This window comes from Typha latifolia, chromosome 3, assembly GCF_019914945.1.
Source record: "Typha latifolia isolate L0001 chromosome 3, TyphaL0001v2, whole genome shotgun sequence".
Lineage (NCBI taxonomy): Eukaryota > Viridiplantae > Streptophyta > Magnoliopsida > Poales > Typhaceae > Typha > Typha latifolia.
The window spans coordinates 1209689-1223358 of record NC_133088.1 but is presented as its reverse complement, the minus strand read 5'-3'; the positions used below and the strand labels follow the sequence as shown (position 1 = coordinate 1223358).

Here is a 13670-nt window from a genome sequence, read left to right as displayed (position 1 = left end):
TGAGGGATTTCTATATTCTACTTCAGCTGATGTTCTATTGCTTCAGAAAGATAGAAGACCTATGAATTTTAAGAATTCAGATTCTATGGAACTAAACTTCCTATTTTGGATGGAAAAAAGTACTCACTGTTTGGAAATTTGCTAGTTGGAATGCTTCCATTGTTTTGGTTTCTTTAGTTCAATAAGACGAAGCGAGTGCTGAGAACTGTAAGAATACTTGAAAGTGTATAATCGCTGCATCGATTTAGATAACCATGCAGACAAAAACTCGTATTCAGCAGTCAATCACCTGCAACATCTCAAAGCTCAGAGCTTGACTTGCCAATGAAACAATCTAAACCATAATTGACTTTAAGCAAGCAGTTAGCCAGTTCAGGCCAGTTTGATGGTATTTAAGGCTCCGATTGTTTTCCCTTATAGCAAAGATTTAAAACACATCTACTAGATGTTACTAGTAATAGAGATATCACCCTTCATTAGGCATGTTCTTGGTTCAAATGCCCCCATTGTTCGAGCTAATGATAAACTCAAGAAACAGATAAGAAAATTCACAGATACAAGAAAAGGAGCACCAAATTCAATAGCTTTGATGCAAGAATCAAAGTATACAATAACTACAAGTTACAAGAGAAAAGAATGAATAATTATAGAACAGAGAGGGAAAAAAAAAGAGTTTGCGCTGATGGATACTATCTTACAAGGGCAATAGCCTTTTGTATTTAGCATATAGAAAAAAAGAGATATATATGACTGCACAGGAAAAACTTGATATGATCAGGACTGTCTTGAAGTTGGATGGATGTGAGAACACAGAATCTTCAAAATTCATCCCAAAAACACCTGTGACAACTGCAAAGATTGTGGCGACAAATGTGGCAGCTGTGAGCAGCAATTCAAATTGGATTAGCTGGTTGCGAACATTATCCTGTTAAAGCCATAAAATAAAGTCTAAATCAGGGCCCATTCTTAAAATGGTTTTGAAGAGATCTAAATGAGTCTCTCATCTGCTTCTCACCAATTTGATATTTATAAAATCCTCAGTGTCATCTATGTACTCTTTGAGCTGAGAGACCACAAGCAAAATACAATTTAGAATGCTCCCAGGGAATGAGAAAAAAGAATTAATATCTTAAAACAGTAATAAAGTTCTTACGGAAGATAACTTGCTCAAAGTTTGGTCTATGACTACAAAATAGGCTTCAAGTAACATCTCTAGTTCTTCGACACAACTTCCACTACTAGATGAGCACTTAGAGCTCCCATGTTTGTCAAAGCTCATTACAGTACTGCCTGATGTTTTTCCCAGCTGTCCATTACTAGAACATGTAGGTGATACAGGTGCTGATCTTGTGACCCAGTTGCTCGCCGATACTGTGTCAACATATTTAGCAGCGGATAAGTATGCCTCTGTCCTCTCTTTCTTCTCAGTTAGGTACATTTCTGCCATGTCTCCGTCATCATCCATGAGGTGTTCTATCTCATCGCGGACCTGGAACATTGGTCTAGTGTTTTAATACTGAAAAAGGAAATTAGTAATAAAAAATTTAAAAATTTCTATGAATCTATGTGAGAAAAGAAGAAATATGGAAATTATACCTTCTGTACTCTGTGAGTCAAGGCAAGAAGACGACTTTTGAGCCTGCGTACATGCTCAAGGTTCACAGTGCTAATGGAAGATGCCAGTTCATCTAGAACAGGATATATCTCATTTTCTAACTCTGTTACCTAATATAAATCGAGAAGATGGTTAAATGGATTATCATAAATCTTTTACTAGTAATTTCTTATAATGCAGAACTATACAAAGTTGAACCAGAAACATACCGTCAAAGTTCAAAAATTATGAATTAAATGTGTAGTAGTAGCAACTTTAGTCTATAACATGAGGGACTCCTCCATGAGCAGAAGTCACATGTTGTAGACGACTTCAACAACAAGAGCATACCTGAGAATCAAGTGAAGCAGAAACTAACTCCAGCGCAAGCTCTAGTGATTTGAATTCAAAAGGTAGATCATCTTGAAGCCAAAGAAAGTATTACAACATAAGCACATCATACAGAATTAAGTTTGTTTGAGGAAGATAAAATTCTATGCTGAAGTTAACCTGTCCAATTTGTATCCACAGAGATTATATGCTCAGAGAAAAAAAGGTCCAATATTACAGGTATGTGATTAGACACAATTCATCTATATTTATAAAACAAATGAAACTTCATTAAATCCAAATTTAATTCTAGATTAAAAGAAAAAAAAACATACCACTTTGTTCTTGTGACATCTGAAGTCTTCTGCATAACTCCGATTGATACCGAGAGACAGAGTGATCCAATGAAGTCAAGAGAAAAACATCATCTGCCATTATTATACATCTTATTTGCTCAAGGCTAACAACAATGGCCTTCTCTCGACCTAGTATTGTTGAAGGATAAACAAACAGTGGATCCAGAAGCCGAAGGTCTCTTGCAGGTAAACCAGAAACCTTCATCAAATTTGCCTTATCAAGAGTTATGACTTGTGATTTCCCACTTCTATCTATTTGTATCCATGAACGATTACCATGACCTCTTTTCTTCAAATTTGAAACCCCAAATCCAGGAAGAAGTGGATTCTCAATGCTATATGTCTTAACACCTTCACGGAAAGAAGCAGGTTTTGGAAGCTCAGATGGTATAAGTGGAGACCGCGGGTTTTTCATTAGAACTTGTATCTTTCAAACATAAAGTCCTCACTGCATATCAACCTAACAAAGTTTGATTCCAACACAAGAGAACACAAATAAGATTCCCTGATAGTGAAGAAAATAAGCTACATAAATGGAATTATTAAATGTATACTTCTTTAAGCAAACTAATGACAAGACTAGAATCATGACTCCCCCTACATGGATTTGACTAAATTATATATTGTGATTCAAAGCAATCATCTAATGTCATTCAAGGAAGCTGTAAGCTGTATGATCTAAAACATTCCAGATTCATAAGTGGACCTCATAAAATCACTTTCAGAAAGTTCTAAGGACAGGGCAAAATTAGTCTGTGTTGCATTATAAGGTTCACCTGTTAAAGTGATGGATGAATTTTTTTTTCAGTTACACCTCAATTGTCCAACTGTTTGACAAAATTATTACTCAAGAAGACTGCTGTGTCCTGGGGATTCGACTCACCTTTCTCATGGTTCAAAAATTTGGAGCTCTATTTCTAGCCTTAAATGGATGTCTCTGATGTGTGCAACAGATCGAGTCCATCATCTAGGAGAGGGAAAAAAAATATATAGATGATGCAAAATAGAAAACAATTTCTCCACCAAAATCAAAGATCTTTCTTTGGATTGCTTCTTCACAACAAAACTACTAGCTACAGGAGGCATTGACCGGTATAAAACTCCACAACCTCCCCCTCTCTTAAAAAAAACCAAAAATCTGAGTGAAACAAGAACTCTTGGTATAAAATCAAATCAGCTTAGTCCCAGGATGAACAATTCGACAACCCAATTACTTGATGTCAACAGAAAAGAACAGAACCCCGTGTCCTTTGATCATAATTACCAACGCAAAACTAGAAAAAAGAGAGAACCAATGAAAGATCGCTAGCGAAGAAGGTCTCACCTCGGCGTCCAAGAAGACCAACAATTAGAAGACGACGAGATGGAGAGGAACGTAGAGGTGTTCGTATCCAAGGATCGAGGAGCAGTTCAAGGGAGACGAAGGTATAGGGGAAGACCCCAAATAACCGATGAGAGCTCTCTTTCGCTAGTAAAAATTATCAATCATTGGAACTGGGTCGTAAGAAGAGGGTGGTGAGAGAGTAGAAAGGTCAATCTGTGCTTTTATAGCTATAGTATCGGCGACTGACTTATCCGAGTTTTTATGGATTAATTTAGCTTATCCTGATTTAGAATATATTATACTGGTATCATAGATGGCGAAACAGACTATTTTACGTAAAGTTAGTTAGAAAATATAATTTAAATTTCTCAAATCTCAAAAATAGCCCTCAAGATAACTGGGCGAGAAAGAGAGGCTGAGAGGGTTTTGCAAGGGCATTTGGGAAAGTAGTGCTTCTCATTATCCCTTATTTGTCACTTGACCAAAAGACTAAAGAGTTATTGCAATTATTCTAAAGAATAATTATACCTAGACCTCCTAGATTATTATTATCATTAGCTATGATTGTAAAAAGAGAAAAGTTGAATAAGGGATTCTTTTATCAATACTGGTAGAGGGATGCATATGAAAATAAACAGTAGTTCAAAAGTCTTACTATAATTCTCTCCTTTTTTTTTAATTAATCTTTTTTTTATTTATCATAATTTGGCCTTGACAGTTCTCTTAGGCCAGGAGGAGGATATAGAACATTAAATTTCCCTTCTTAATTAGCTTTAAGCTTTTTCATGAATATCTTAGCTTCTGTTCTCATTGTAATAAATTTACTGTTCTCTATTAGCTTAATCCTTTAGAATAATTGTGATTTTGCAATCTCTGAAATGATTGTTTGCCAAACTAGAAGCATGTTTACTTTTAGAATACCAACTGCTGATTTGATCTTTTTTCCTGTGTATTGAATAAGATGCATGTTAGCAAACTAGCAATACATAAATTGCTGCAGAAGATTTCATGCAGTTAAGGTGCATAAAACTTCGATCTCAGAGAGGTCATTTACCATGAGTGCCTGTAGAGAAGTGAAGAGGGCAACATATATGCATATGGGACATAGTAGTAGTCCCTAGTTCTTTTGAATTTCCTTGCACCATTAGCACTGGATATTGAAACATGAAGAACTCTTGTTCACAGACATTGAATGACTTAAGATGATTATATAATACACACAACAAGGGAAAAGGACCATGCAAATCTTGATCTACCTATGAATCTCACCATCGTTGAGTATGCTGCAGCGATTTTGGTGACCCTTCAAAAAGATCCAATAAATACTTCTCCAGATCATCAGCGCAGTACTTGATGTACCTCTCTCGGTGTTTCACGCCATCCATATGGCTGCGGTGCCTTCCCATGAATGTCCGATATGCTTGTAGGACCTTCAGTGATATAGAGATTCTAAGATCATCTCGAAGATGAACATTTGGAACCAGCCATGCAGTCTGAATGCGATAAACCTCTTCGAAAGAAAGATTGAACCCTTTGAATCTCTCTTTAAGGACAGTCTTTGAGGGTGCGTTAGTCCTAGGAGGACAGATACCCTCTTCCCTCAAGAAAAAGAGTACTGAACTCCATGAGGCTCTCTCGTAGCTCATTTCATGCTGCCGGAACTTCCTATTATGCACACGGATCCAATTGTCACCGAGAAAGCTTTTAAGTTCAGAATCTTTAACCTTCTGAACCATGTAACAGATGTTATTCATCATAAATATATGCTGCAATGAATCATCCTTGTACAACTTAGATCTACCTTCAAGGTTTAATTCAAGAGCATCAGTCAGTGAAAGAAGATGCGAGGACATAGCAGAGGGGTTGAAACCCACGTTCTTTCTCCCATCAGTTTCAGTTGATGAATACTGGTTGTCACCATTTTCATCCTCAAGAAGTGAATCAAGAGTCTCACTATAATCTGGAAGGGTGTTCATATAATTCATGACATACTTCGTAAGAGGATGTACTCCACCTCCAGGAAATGCAGTGGTTGATGTGTTTGACCGGATGCTATACTTGAAATCCGTGAAAGTGCGTCTCACTGATTCACGCAACCCAAGTAAAACCTCATGGCACTCTGTTAAGATGCTATAACCATACTCTTCTGGGAACAAGGATTTTATGTCAATTAGAAGATCATCCAAAACCCCATACATATCAAGTCTCCGGAACAGCCTCTCCGGTTTCGGAGGTCCAATAGCCACAGCATCAGCAAAACTGAGGAGCTGCACAAATGAACTCTTAGAGATCTCAATGAAGCACGAATCTTCTACTGATTTCAGAAGGTCTCCAAAAATAATATTACAAAGGCGTCTTTCACTGGCAAGGTAGACTCGGATGAATACCTTCAGTGCTCGGTTCCACCTCTTTATCAAACCACTTAGGACCTTCCAATCGAGGTTCAACAGTTCTTCGATGCTGAAATTTTCGATGCGAAGATCTGAAAGGCATTCATCAAGTGCTTCTTTTCTGACACTTATGTAAGCATGACAACATTCCTTGTCGTAGTTGCACAGAAACATTAACTTTGCGATGGATTTGATGGTGGAGAGTGCACAAGGATTGATCAAATCAACAACAAACTCTTCTGAGTTTGCACTAGAATCGCTCTGAATTTTACCCTCGATGGGTTCCTCACCAAAAGAACTACTTGAGTAGTCATACACACTATCATCTTCTGTCGAACGGAAAGACATATGATCAGGCTCCAGCGGCTGCTGGTAGTTAACCAAAAGATGAACAAACTCCTCTTCAATCCTTGGCATCACCATCTCAAGAATGTCATCCGCACGGACTAAGAGTTCATTCTTATCTTTCTTCTCATTGCTGAATTGAAAGTTTCTTAAATTCTCCATAAGCTGTTGAATTTCATTTACGGTCTGCAAATACCCTGATGCTTCTTCTGGATCACAACAGCATATCATGGAGTGATTGGAATCAACAGTGAGGACCTTTTCCAGCAAAAACTTAAGCCTCTTTTCATCAATGATAACTTCCTCTTCTTCTGCAAGGCTCATGTTCGAGTAGCGGGTATCTAGATCGCCAATGATTTTGATCATGTCATCGTTAAGAACTTCTTTACCTCCCTCACCCATTTCAACGGCTTTCACATGCACATCTAGCCATAGTAGATTACCTCATCAGGACAGGAAATCCAACACAGGCAAAGCAAAAAAATCTCGCAGCAATTCCAAATAAATAGTGGGAAATATACTTGGATGAACAGCCAATTTAATAAGAGGGTTTCTTGACAGAAGTGATTCAGCTATCAACCTGGGTATATTGCAATAACTAGCTTAAGAACAAGCGAATTATTAGAAAATTACTACACTAATCCCCTGCTTGCAATACAGTTCTACTAAAATTGGAGGAACAAATCAAACTTTTTTCCAGAAATCGATCCGGTAACAAGAGAAGAAAAGCTGAAAGCAATCAAAACAAGCTAAAGAAACTTACAGCAAACTGAAGCCCTAAGATCGTGGAAACGAATTCTAAGGGCACAGCGTTCGAAGAGGAAGACAGAAGACTCTACTGGAGGTAGGCCAAGTCACCAGCATCAACAACGAAGTCGTTCAATCAAAGCACAAGACTCGGAAGGAGAAGAAGAAGAAGAACGAGACAAGCAAAAGTGGAAGGAAACCTCTACGGAATTGCGCGACAACAAGGAAATCCACCAAAATCCTTCTAGATGGGAAAAACCAAAAACCCACGACAGGGGAGATGAGCTGACCTGAAGCTTCCTTCTCCTTTCTTTTCTCTTCCTTTTAAACTCTGCCCTCTCCTTTGTACTTCGCCATCCTCCTCTTCTCCTCCTCCTCCGCGTTGTTTCGTCTTTTCCCGGGAGTCGTCTTTGACTTTTCATATCCGTCCGTCAACAGGGTGGGGATACATAATGCTGATTTGACGTATAACGCAATCTAGCCGTTGGATACGGCACGAACGGCTGAAGATTAGAGCAGAAGGTGTTCGGTCCGGAACGACGTCTCGGACTCGGATTGCAGACAACCAACCACCTGATAGATACCAAAATAGTCCTTACTGGTTGTTGTCAGTTCACTCCTGTCATAGACTTTGGGGTGTTGTGAATTTTTTCCTTTTTTTTTTTTTGTGCCTCACACTTTATAAATACTTATCCTTGATTTCTCTCTGTTTATCCAAACGGCTGGCATAATTGATCTGATAAGAACTCAATATTAGATAAGATTTATCACTAATTGTATGTAATGAGACATTTTTTTTCTAAGAGAAAAAAACATTGAGACTCCAAATAAGATTTACAATCGTTAAGATTCATCTCTCTCATAAGATCAAAAAAAAAAAAAAAAAATTAGAAAGAAGAAAAGTTTTCTTTACACTTGCTATGTGCTGAAGAGTCTTTCATTCCAGTTGGACTTGATACCACTGTACTGAACCCACCTCTCCATCAATCTCAAGCTCACAAACAGACTTTATAAGGTGAGAAACAGCATCATCAATGGAATTGAATCTTGCAAGATCAGGAGGCAAGCCATCTCCAGGCCAATTCTCTAACCAGCCTTTCAATCTGATCCTGAGCTCTTCCACTGAAAGGAACTCTTCGCTTTTACCGGGTTCTATGAGAACATATGTATCAGACCTTAGATATGCCCTTCTCCTCCTAACAGCAAAGACCTGAGGTAATAACATTTACCAGCACTTAATTCTATTAATATACAAACTTTTAGACATACTTCTTAGTTAGCACATTATCAATTTATATTTCAAATATTTATGAAAATGTAAGTCATACACCATATCTAACAACACAGGCATGGTCCTATTTTCTTGGTTTTTGTCAACACCTCACCAGAGAATATTTGTGATTGGTAAAAGTCAAACAATAAGATCTCTCCAGAACTAAGATAACTGGGTACTCAAAAGTAACAAACACAAAGCTTAATTACGTTCAGGTCACTCCAAAATTTATGACTTTAGGGTGATGAGGATTTACATATATTTGTTTAGAATTGGAAACAACATCATTCTTGTCATTGGAACTCTAGCCTTTTTATCTCAGAAAGAACTGCAAAGTACAAAACCAGCAAATGAATTAGATTTGAGAATTGAGAACAAAGAGGAGTGAAACATTGATACCTTCACATTACGCTTGTTAGGTTTCTCCGGCGGTTCAAGGAATGATATTGAGCAAGCAATACTGGCAGTGGATATTGCTCTTCGCGTAAAGTACCAATTTGGCTTATACAACTTTCGAAACTGCTTGCCTATAAGAAGTAGATGGCATTATGCTATTTTCAAATTTCAGAATGTCCATGTAACAGACATCATTTTCTAACTAGTTTAAGTCTTGGCACGATGTCCATGCGAAAGAACAATTTAAAGTTCCTTCTACTTCCTAGTTCCAATATCTGATTGGTTATATATACACTACCAAGAATTTTACATTAGTTGAAGTTACCTTCCAGAAAAAGGTTATACACAAGAAACCATTAAACATGTCCAATTATACAAGGATTCATTTACTTGCATTGCGATGATAACAAAAAGAATCAATAATGGTGCACAAATGCAGAGCATATTCAAGAGCTATAAGCATACAATAACCGAAAAAATAAAATCCCCACCAATCTTGATTTTGCAGGAACCCTAGGCCATAGATTTGCTAGGTTAATAGACTCCCCTACAAAATCTAGCAATAGAACTAGTATCAAGGACAACACAGTAAGAACCCAACCTCAATTCAATCAAATAGAATAGCTCATTAAATCCAAAATTACATAATGAAGTTCATACTCCATCATTGACTCATAAAACACAACAAAAAGCACCACTCATAAGTTCAAAAAGAATTTGTTCCTCAAAAATACATTCTCTTCCTTCATTTTCTTTCTCCACACCAACAATTTCCATGGACAAACAAACAATGAATCAGATGAACAGTTCACTATGATCACTGCACTAACTATGGAATAGCATAAAAATTATTAAGTGCATCAGAATCGTTCAGGGTGCACTAGTATTTCTCATGAATCTATCAGAAAAAGATACAAGAGAGAAATTACCATGGAAGCCTTGAACTCCAATCCTGGAAGCATTCTTGCTTAGAGCTCCCTCCATTTTAGCTCTCTCTCTCTCTCTCTCTCTCTCTCTCTCTCTCTCTCTCTCTCTCTCTCGTTCTATCTTAATACTATCTGGTGGAGGAATCACCGAATAAAGACCGTGGATAGAGGATAACGCACTGTATAAAAGTATTCACAAATCCCATTATATCCCCATAGGAGTACCCAAATTACCGTAATACCCTCCACAAACTTTCCAGATTTACTCTTCTCTCCGCTTATTTCCATTCCCCAAATGCCCCTTTCCCCATCTACCCCTCTTCCCATCTCCCTCCTCTCTGATCGGTGGAGCTGTATTTGCCGGCGAGATCGAATTGTTACAATTCCAATTCGCTATATCCCCTTCGATCCATTTATAGGGTTGGGATTAGAGCTTGTGTACCGATGGCGGGGGAGAAGGCGAAGCTCCTGTGTAGCTTCGGCGGTGGCTTCGTGAGAGAGCAAGGAAGGGCGTTCTACGTCGGTGGGAAGACTCGTTTGGTCACGATCGAACGGTCAGCGAGCTTCCGATCTCTCCTCGCCAAGATGTCGGAGATCTGCGACGCTGATCCGAGATCGCTCGACGTCAGATTCCAGCTCCCCGATGACGGCGTATCGAGCGGCCTCGACGCCCGCCTCGTCTCTGTGGAGGACGACGACGATGTGAGGACTATGATGGAGGAGTTCGATTCCAATCGCAAGATCCCAATCTTTCTCTTTAGCGATGAAGAAGGCATCGCCATGGAGGATAGCATGCCCACCGCCACCTCTCAAGCTGCTGCATTAGATGCAGTCAGGTATAACTCCAACCTTAAACCCAAATACCAGAATTATCATTAGCTTATATGAAAAGTTGGATTTTTTTTTCAGATCATTATTACTCATTTAATTCAATATAGAAGTACTTTTCGGTGGCTTCTTCTGTAAACTGACATAAAAAAGTAGCCTCTTTTCTTCTTTTTGCTAAATAGGCAACCCGACAATTGTGTTTCTTTTGTTCTTATTTTTATCACAGTTTCTTCAAGTCATACTGTCGTGCCTTTTACTGTTTTATGTGGAAGTTCTTCTTCAAGTAGTCAGCTTTAAGGGAAAATTTTTGCAGAGAAATGGCGATGGTGACAAGAGAAGAACCACTTGATAGCCACAGTGGTCCGAGCACCTCTGCGACATCCTCGAGAAGAGGGTATGTAGGGCATGAATCCGTCAACCCATGCATGTCAAGCGAGATATTTCAGAGAGACTCTCAGTCGTTGGTTGTTGGTCAGGAGTATGAAGATGTGCAGACATTTCGCAACTCGCTGACAAGTGCTGCCATTGCTGCAAATTTTGAGCTTCATATGATCAGGTCGGATCAGCGTCGTGTCACAGCCAGGTTGTTACTATAACTCATTTGTACATCCTGACTTTTCAACTGTTTTGTGAACCTTAATTTGTCATTATTTGAATCAAATTCTTGATGGAAATTGCTGGCCATGCTGAAGATATGGTGAAAACTGAAATTTCAATTCAACACCGTAGTACAGACGCATGGAACTGAAGATTGTGGATATAGGTTATGTAGTTGCAAACTTATATGAGAACTTGCAGCAGAACACATTCCAAAAGTATAGAAGTGTATAGATATATCATGCTTGGAGTATCTGGGATAGCATCAGAAGCCTGATTTAGAAGGTATATTATGACAGAAGAGTTTGTGGAAATCCAACTTTAGTAAAATTAGCTATTCTTTTTACCAGTACAGCCACTAATTTAAGTGTCACATGGCTGCTTCATGCCTTCATCCCATCATTGAAATGACTTAAAAATAACACATCCCACTGGCTGATTAATGTTTGAAGTCAATGCTACATTCATCTGAATATGGAATTGCTGCAGAAGTTTAGTTTTTCCACAACTCAATTATAGATCTATTGCATATGGGTTTGCAGCTTTCAACCCAACTCTAACCTAACATGGGTGAGCACTCTGACCATGCCCCTTTTCCGCAATTGAGTCAGCATGCACCCTTGTTCTGCTCAGATAGAAGATATTTATATAAGCTTTTCTCATCTGGTACTCTGTCTATGAAGCTTTACATAGTTTTTAGTGAAGAATAGTTGCTTATGGTGGGACTACATAAATCTCTGTCCCCTCACTTTCATCTCATCTTAGCACATTTATCACCAGCCAACCCATCAATCAGAAGCCATTTCACATCTGCTTCAACCACCAGCATGCTAATACTGGACTTGTTGTTTAATCATGTCTTTTGGGTTTGCAATATCACAGGTGTGCTGCAGAAGGGTGCACGTGGCGTGTGCATGCATCAAAGCTCCCACAGGTCAGCACATTTAGGATAAGAACCTTAACACCAGAACACACTTGTGTCAGAACAGAAGATGCTGGCCATCGTCAAGCAACAGCAAAATGGATAGCTAATTGTATAAAAGACAAGCTTCGTCATAATCGAAATTACAAGCCAAGAGAAATTTTGAATGACATTCGGCAAGAGTATGGCATAATTATCACATACAAGAGGGCTTTCCTTGGTAGGGAGAAGGCATTGGAAGAGCTGCGCACTGAGCCAGAAAGGGATATTATTTCCACAGATCATGGCTATGAGTGTATCGTAGAAAGCAATGACACAGATGTTCAGACATGGGGTGAAATACATGATCCACCTAGAAAGAAACGGGCTTGTAGGCCATTTCAGTCAAAGGAAGTACGCCCATTGCACTGTACTCGATGTAACCAAATTGGGCATAACAGAAGGACTTGTACAACGATTGACACATTCCAGGGTTGAGATTCTTTCCATACTCCTTCCAAATTGAATTAGATAGTTATCCTGATTGTTCATATCTTAACTCAAACCCTATATATAGCTTTCAAATGGACTTGAGGGGTGCCACTCAACTGCTTATAAGAAGGTATCATATGGAGATGATTTCATGTCAACCTCTAGATGATGATTGGTGCTTACAGCAGATTATTGATGTGTGGTAGCTCATTCTTGTCACATATTTTATAATCTGGGGGCATTGGCTGCAACCAATTTGAGTTCCATAGTGATCGCTTCATCTTTAGTTATTGTGATATAGTGTATCTGAAACGCTGGAAAAGGAAATGTTCAGCCCTTTGTAGATTGCTGTGTACTTCAAGGTTTTTGAAATGGAAACTAAATTACAGCTTGCAATTAGTTTTCGCTTACTGATTAATATCTTTTTTCTTTTACACATATGACAGGGAATTTGTTGCTTATGCTGGAATGTGGAGCTTAAACATTCCATTCTAGTTGAATGATCAGCTGAGACATGAAAAATATTGTACATGGCTGAGGATTTTAACAGTCTTATGCAAAATGTTATTTATACAGCAAAGCAGACTGAAAAATATGGTGGAGAAGAATTACATCTATCTTTTTTGCAGATCTATTAAATTCTAGCAGCAACCCAAAGTGCACTCCTGTTGTGATAATTTACTATTGGATTGGATGAAAAATTAATCAGATGATCTACATTATATCAAAGCTCAAATTGAATGCCACTATAGTTTTTATTCACAAGATAATCCCTTCTTTTCTTCTTGACCCCAATGTTGCTTTCATAAAAGTATCAATTAAGGCAAATCAAGATGGGCCCTCATGGATCAAGAAACATTAACTTCCATTCTATGCATTAGCTGTACTAGAATATAACCCTTGCAATACTCTTCTTCATGTGGACAGAAAATTGCTTGTCTTAGATGCTTTTTCAGTCTCCTTCACCTTCAAAAGGCTACAGTCCAACCCACCTCCCACTCCTATCTTTGAACAAAGAGGTCACAAGTCTCACATGTGGGCCTTCTAATGACACAAAGGCTTACCTCATATGATGCAAGAAGGGGGGGAAAAAGAGAGAGAGAGAGAGAGAGGAAGAAGATAAAAATAGGTTTAAAATTTGAGATTTCTACCTAATGAATCCAGTGAGTTG

At 38.4% G+C, this 13670-nt stretch overlaps 4 protein-coding genes across 8 annotated transcripts; 1 reads left to right on the top strand and 3 right to left on the bottom strand.

The window, feature by feature from the left end:
* Positions 1 to 555: 555 nt before the first annotated feature.
* On the bottom strand, positions 556 to 3804 carry LOC140784161 (magnesium transporter MRS2-5-like). The gene is made up of 7 exons (XM_073131402.1): positions 3605 to 3804; positions 2260 to 2740; positions 1946 to 2016; positions 1597 to 1725; positions 1154 to 1489; positions 1016 to 1063; positions 556 to 925 (listed from the first exon to the last, which is right to left on the bottom strand). Exons 2-7 carry the CDS (start codon positions 2693 to 2695, stop codon positions 695 to 697), a joined length of 1251 nt encoding a protein of 416 aa, XP_072987503.1. The 5' UTR covers positions 2696 to 2740; positions 3605 to 3804; the 3' UTR covers positions 556 to 694.
* Positions 3805 to 4694: 890 nt separating this feature from the next.
* LOC140784160 (exocyst complex component EXO70E2-like) lies at positions 4695 to 7800 on the bottom strand. 5 transcript variants are annotated; one of them, XM_073131400.1, is made up of 3 exons: positions 7377 to 7490; positions 6861 to 6919; positions 4695 to 6764 (listed from the first exon to the last, which is right to left on the bottom strand). In XM_073131400.1, the coding sequence occupies exon 3, from the start codon at positions 6739 to 6741 to the stop codon at positions 4870 to 4872; it is 1872 nt and encodes a 623-aa protein (XP_072987501.1). In that variant the 5' UTR covers positions 6742 to 6764; positions 6861 to 6919; positions 7377 to 7490; the 3' UTR covers positions 4695 to 4869. The 5 variants fall into 5 exon arrangements, with proteins under 5 accessions (XP_072987501.1, XP_072987499.1, XP_072987500.1 ...); XM_073131398.1 differs by lacking the exon at positions 7377 to 7490 and adding an exon at positions 7103 to 7370; XM_073131399.1 differs by lacking the exon at positions 6861 to 6919 and having other exon boundaries at positions 7377 to 7800.
* Positions 7801 to 7839: 39 nt separating this feature from the next.
* LOC140784164 (protein CHLORORESPIRATORY REDUCTION 7, chloroplastic) lies at positions 7840 to 9957 on the bottom strand. The gene is made up of 3 exons (XM_073131406.1): positions 9685 to 9957; positions 8759 to 8886; positions 7840 to 8296 (listed from the first exon to the last, which is right to left on the bottom strand). The coding sequence occupies exons 1-3, from the start codon at positions 9737 to 9739 to the stop codon at positions 8024 to 8026; spliced, it is 456 nt and encodes a 151-aa protein (XP_072987507.1). The 5' UTR covers positions 9740 to 9957; the 3' UTR covers positions 7840 to 8023.
* Positions 9853 to 12895, top strand: LOC140784162 (uncharacterized). Its single transcript, XM_073131403.1, has 3 exons — positions 9853 to 10517; positions 10823 to 11092; positions 11989 to 12895. The coding sequence occupies exons 1-3, from the start codon at positions 10126 to 10128 to the stop codon at positions 12503 to 12505; spliced, it is 1179 nt and encodes a 392-aa protein (XP_072987504.1). The 5' UTR covers positions 9853 to 10125; the 3' UTR covers positions 12506 to 12895.
* The last annotated feature ends 775 nt before the right edge of the window (positions 12896 to 13670 follow it).

Excerpts from the sequence above, each read along its gene's own strand:
- LOC140784161 (XM_073131402.1), bottom strand. The coding sequence starts at position 2,695 with ATGAAAAACCCGCGGTCTCCACTTATACCATCTGAGCTTCCAAAACCT. Across the intron at positions 1,726-1,945 it reads CTGCTTCACTTGATTCTCAG|GTAACAGAGTTAGAAAATGA; the intron begins GTATGCTCTTGT and ends GATTTATATTAG. Across the intron at positions 926-1,015 it reads ATTTTATAAATATCAAATTG|GATAATGTTCGCAACCAGCT; the intron begins GTGAGAAGCAGA and ends TGGCTTTAACAG.
- LOC140784160 (XM_073131399.1), bottom strand. The coding sequence starts at position 6,741 with ATGGGTGAGGGAGGTAAAGAAGTTCTTAACGATGACATGATCAAAATC.
- LOC140784164 (XM_073131406.1), bottom strand. The coding sequence starts at position 9,739 with ATGGAGGGAGCTCTAAGCAAGAATGCTTCCAGGATTGGAGTTCAAGGC. Across the intron at positions 8,887-9,684 it reads TGGAGTTCAAGGCTTCCATG|GCAAGCAGTTTCGAAAGTTG; the intron begins GTAATTTCTCTC and ends TACTTCTTATAG. Across the intron at positions 8,297-8,758 it reads CTAACAAGCGTAATGTGAAG|GTCTTTGCTGTTAGGAGGAG; the intron begins GTATCAATGTTT and ends TTATTACCTCAG.
- LOC140784162 (XM_073131403.1), top strand. The coding sequence starts at position 10,126 with ATGGCGGGGGAGAAGGCGAAGCTCCTGTGTAGCTTCGGCGGTGGCTTC. Across the intron at positions 10,518-10,822 it reads GCTGCATTAGATGCAGTCAG|AGAAATGGCGATGGTGACAA; the intron begins GTATAACTCCAA and ends AAATTTTTGCAG. Across the intron at positions 11,093-11,988 it reads CAGCGTCGTGTCACAGCCAG|GTGTGCTGCAGAAGGGTGCA; the intron begins GTTGTTACTATA and ends GCAATATCACAG.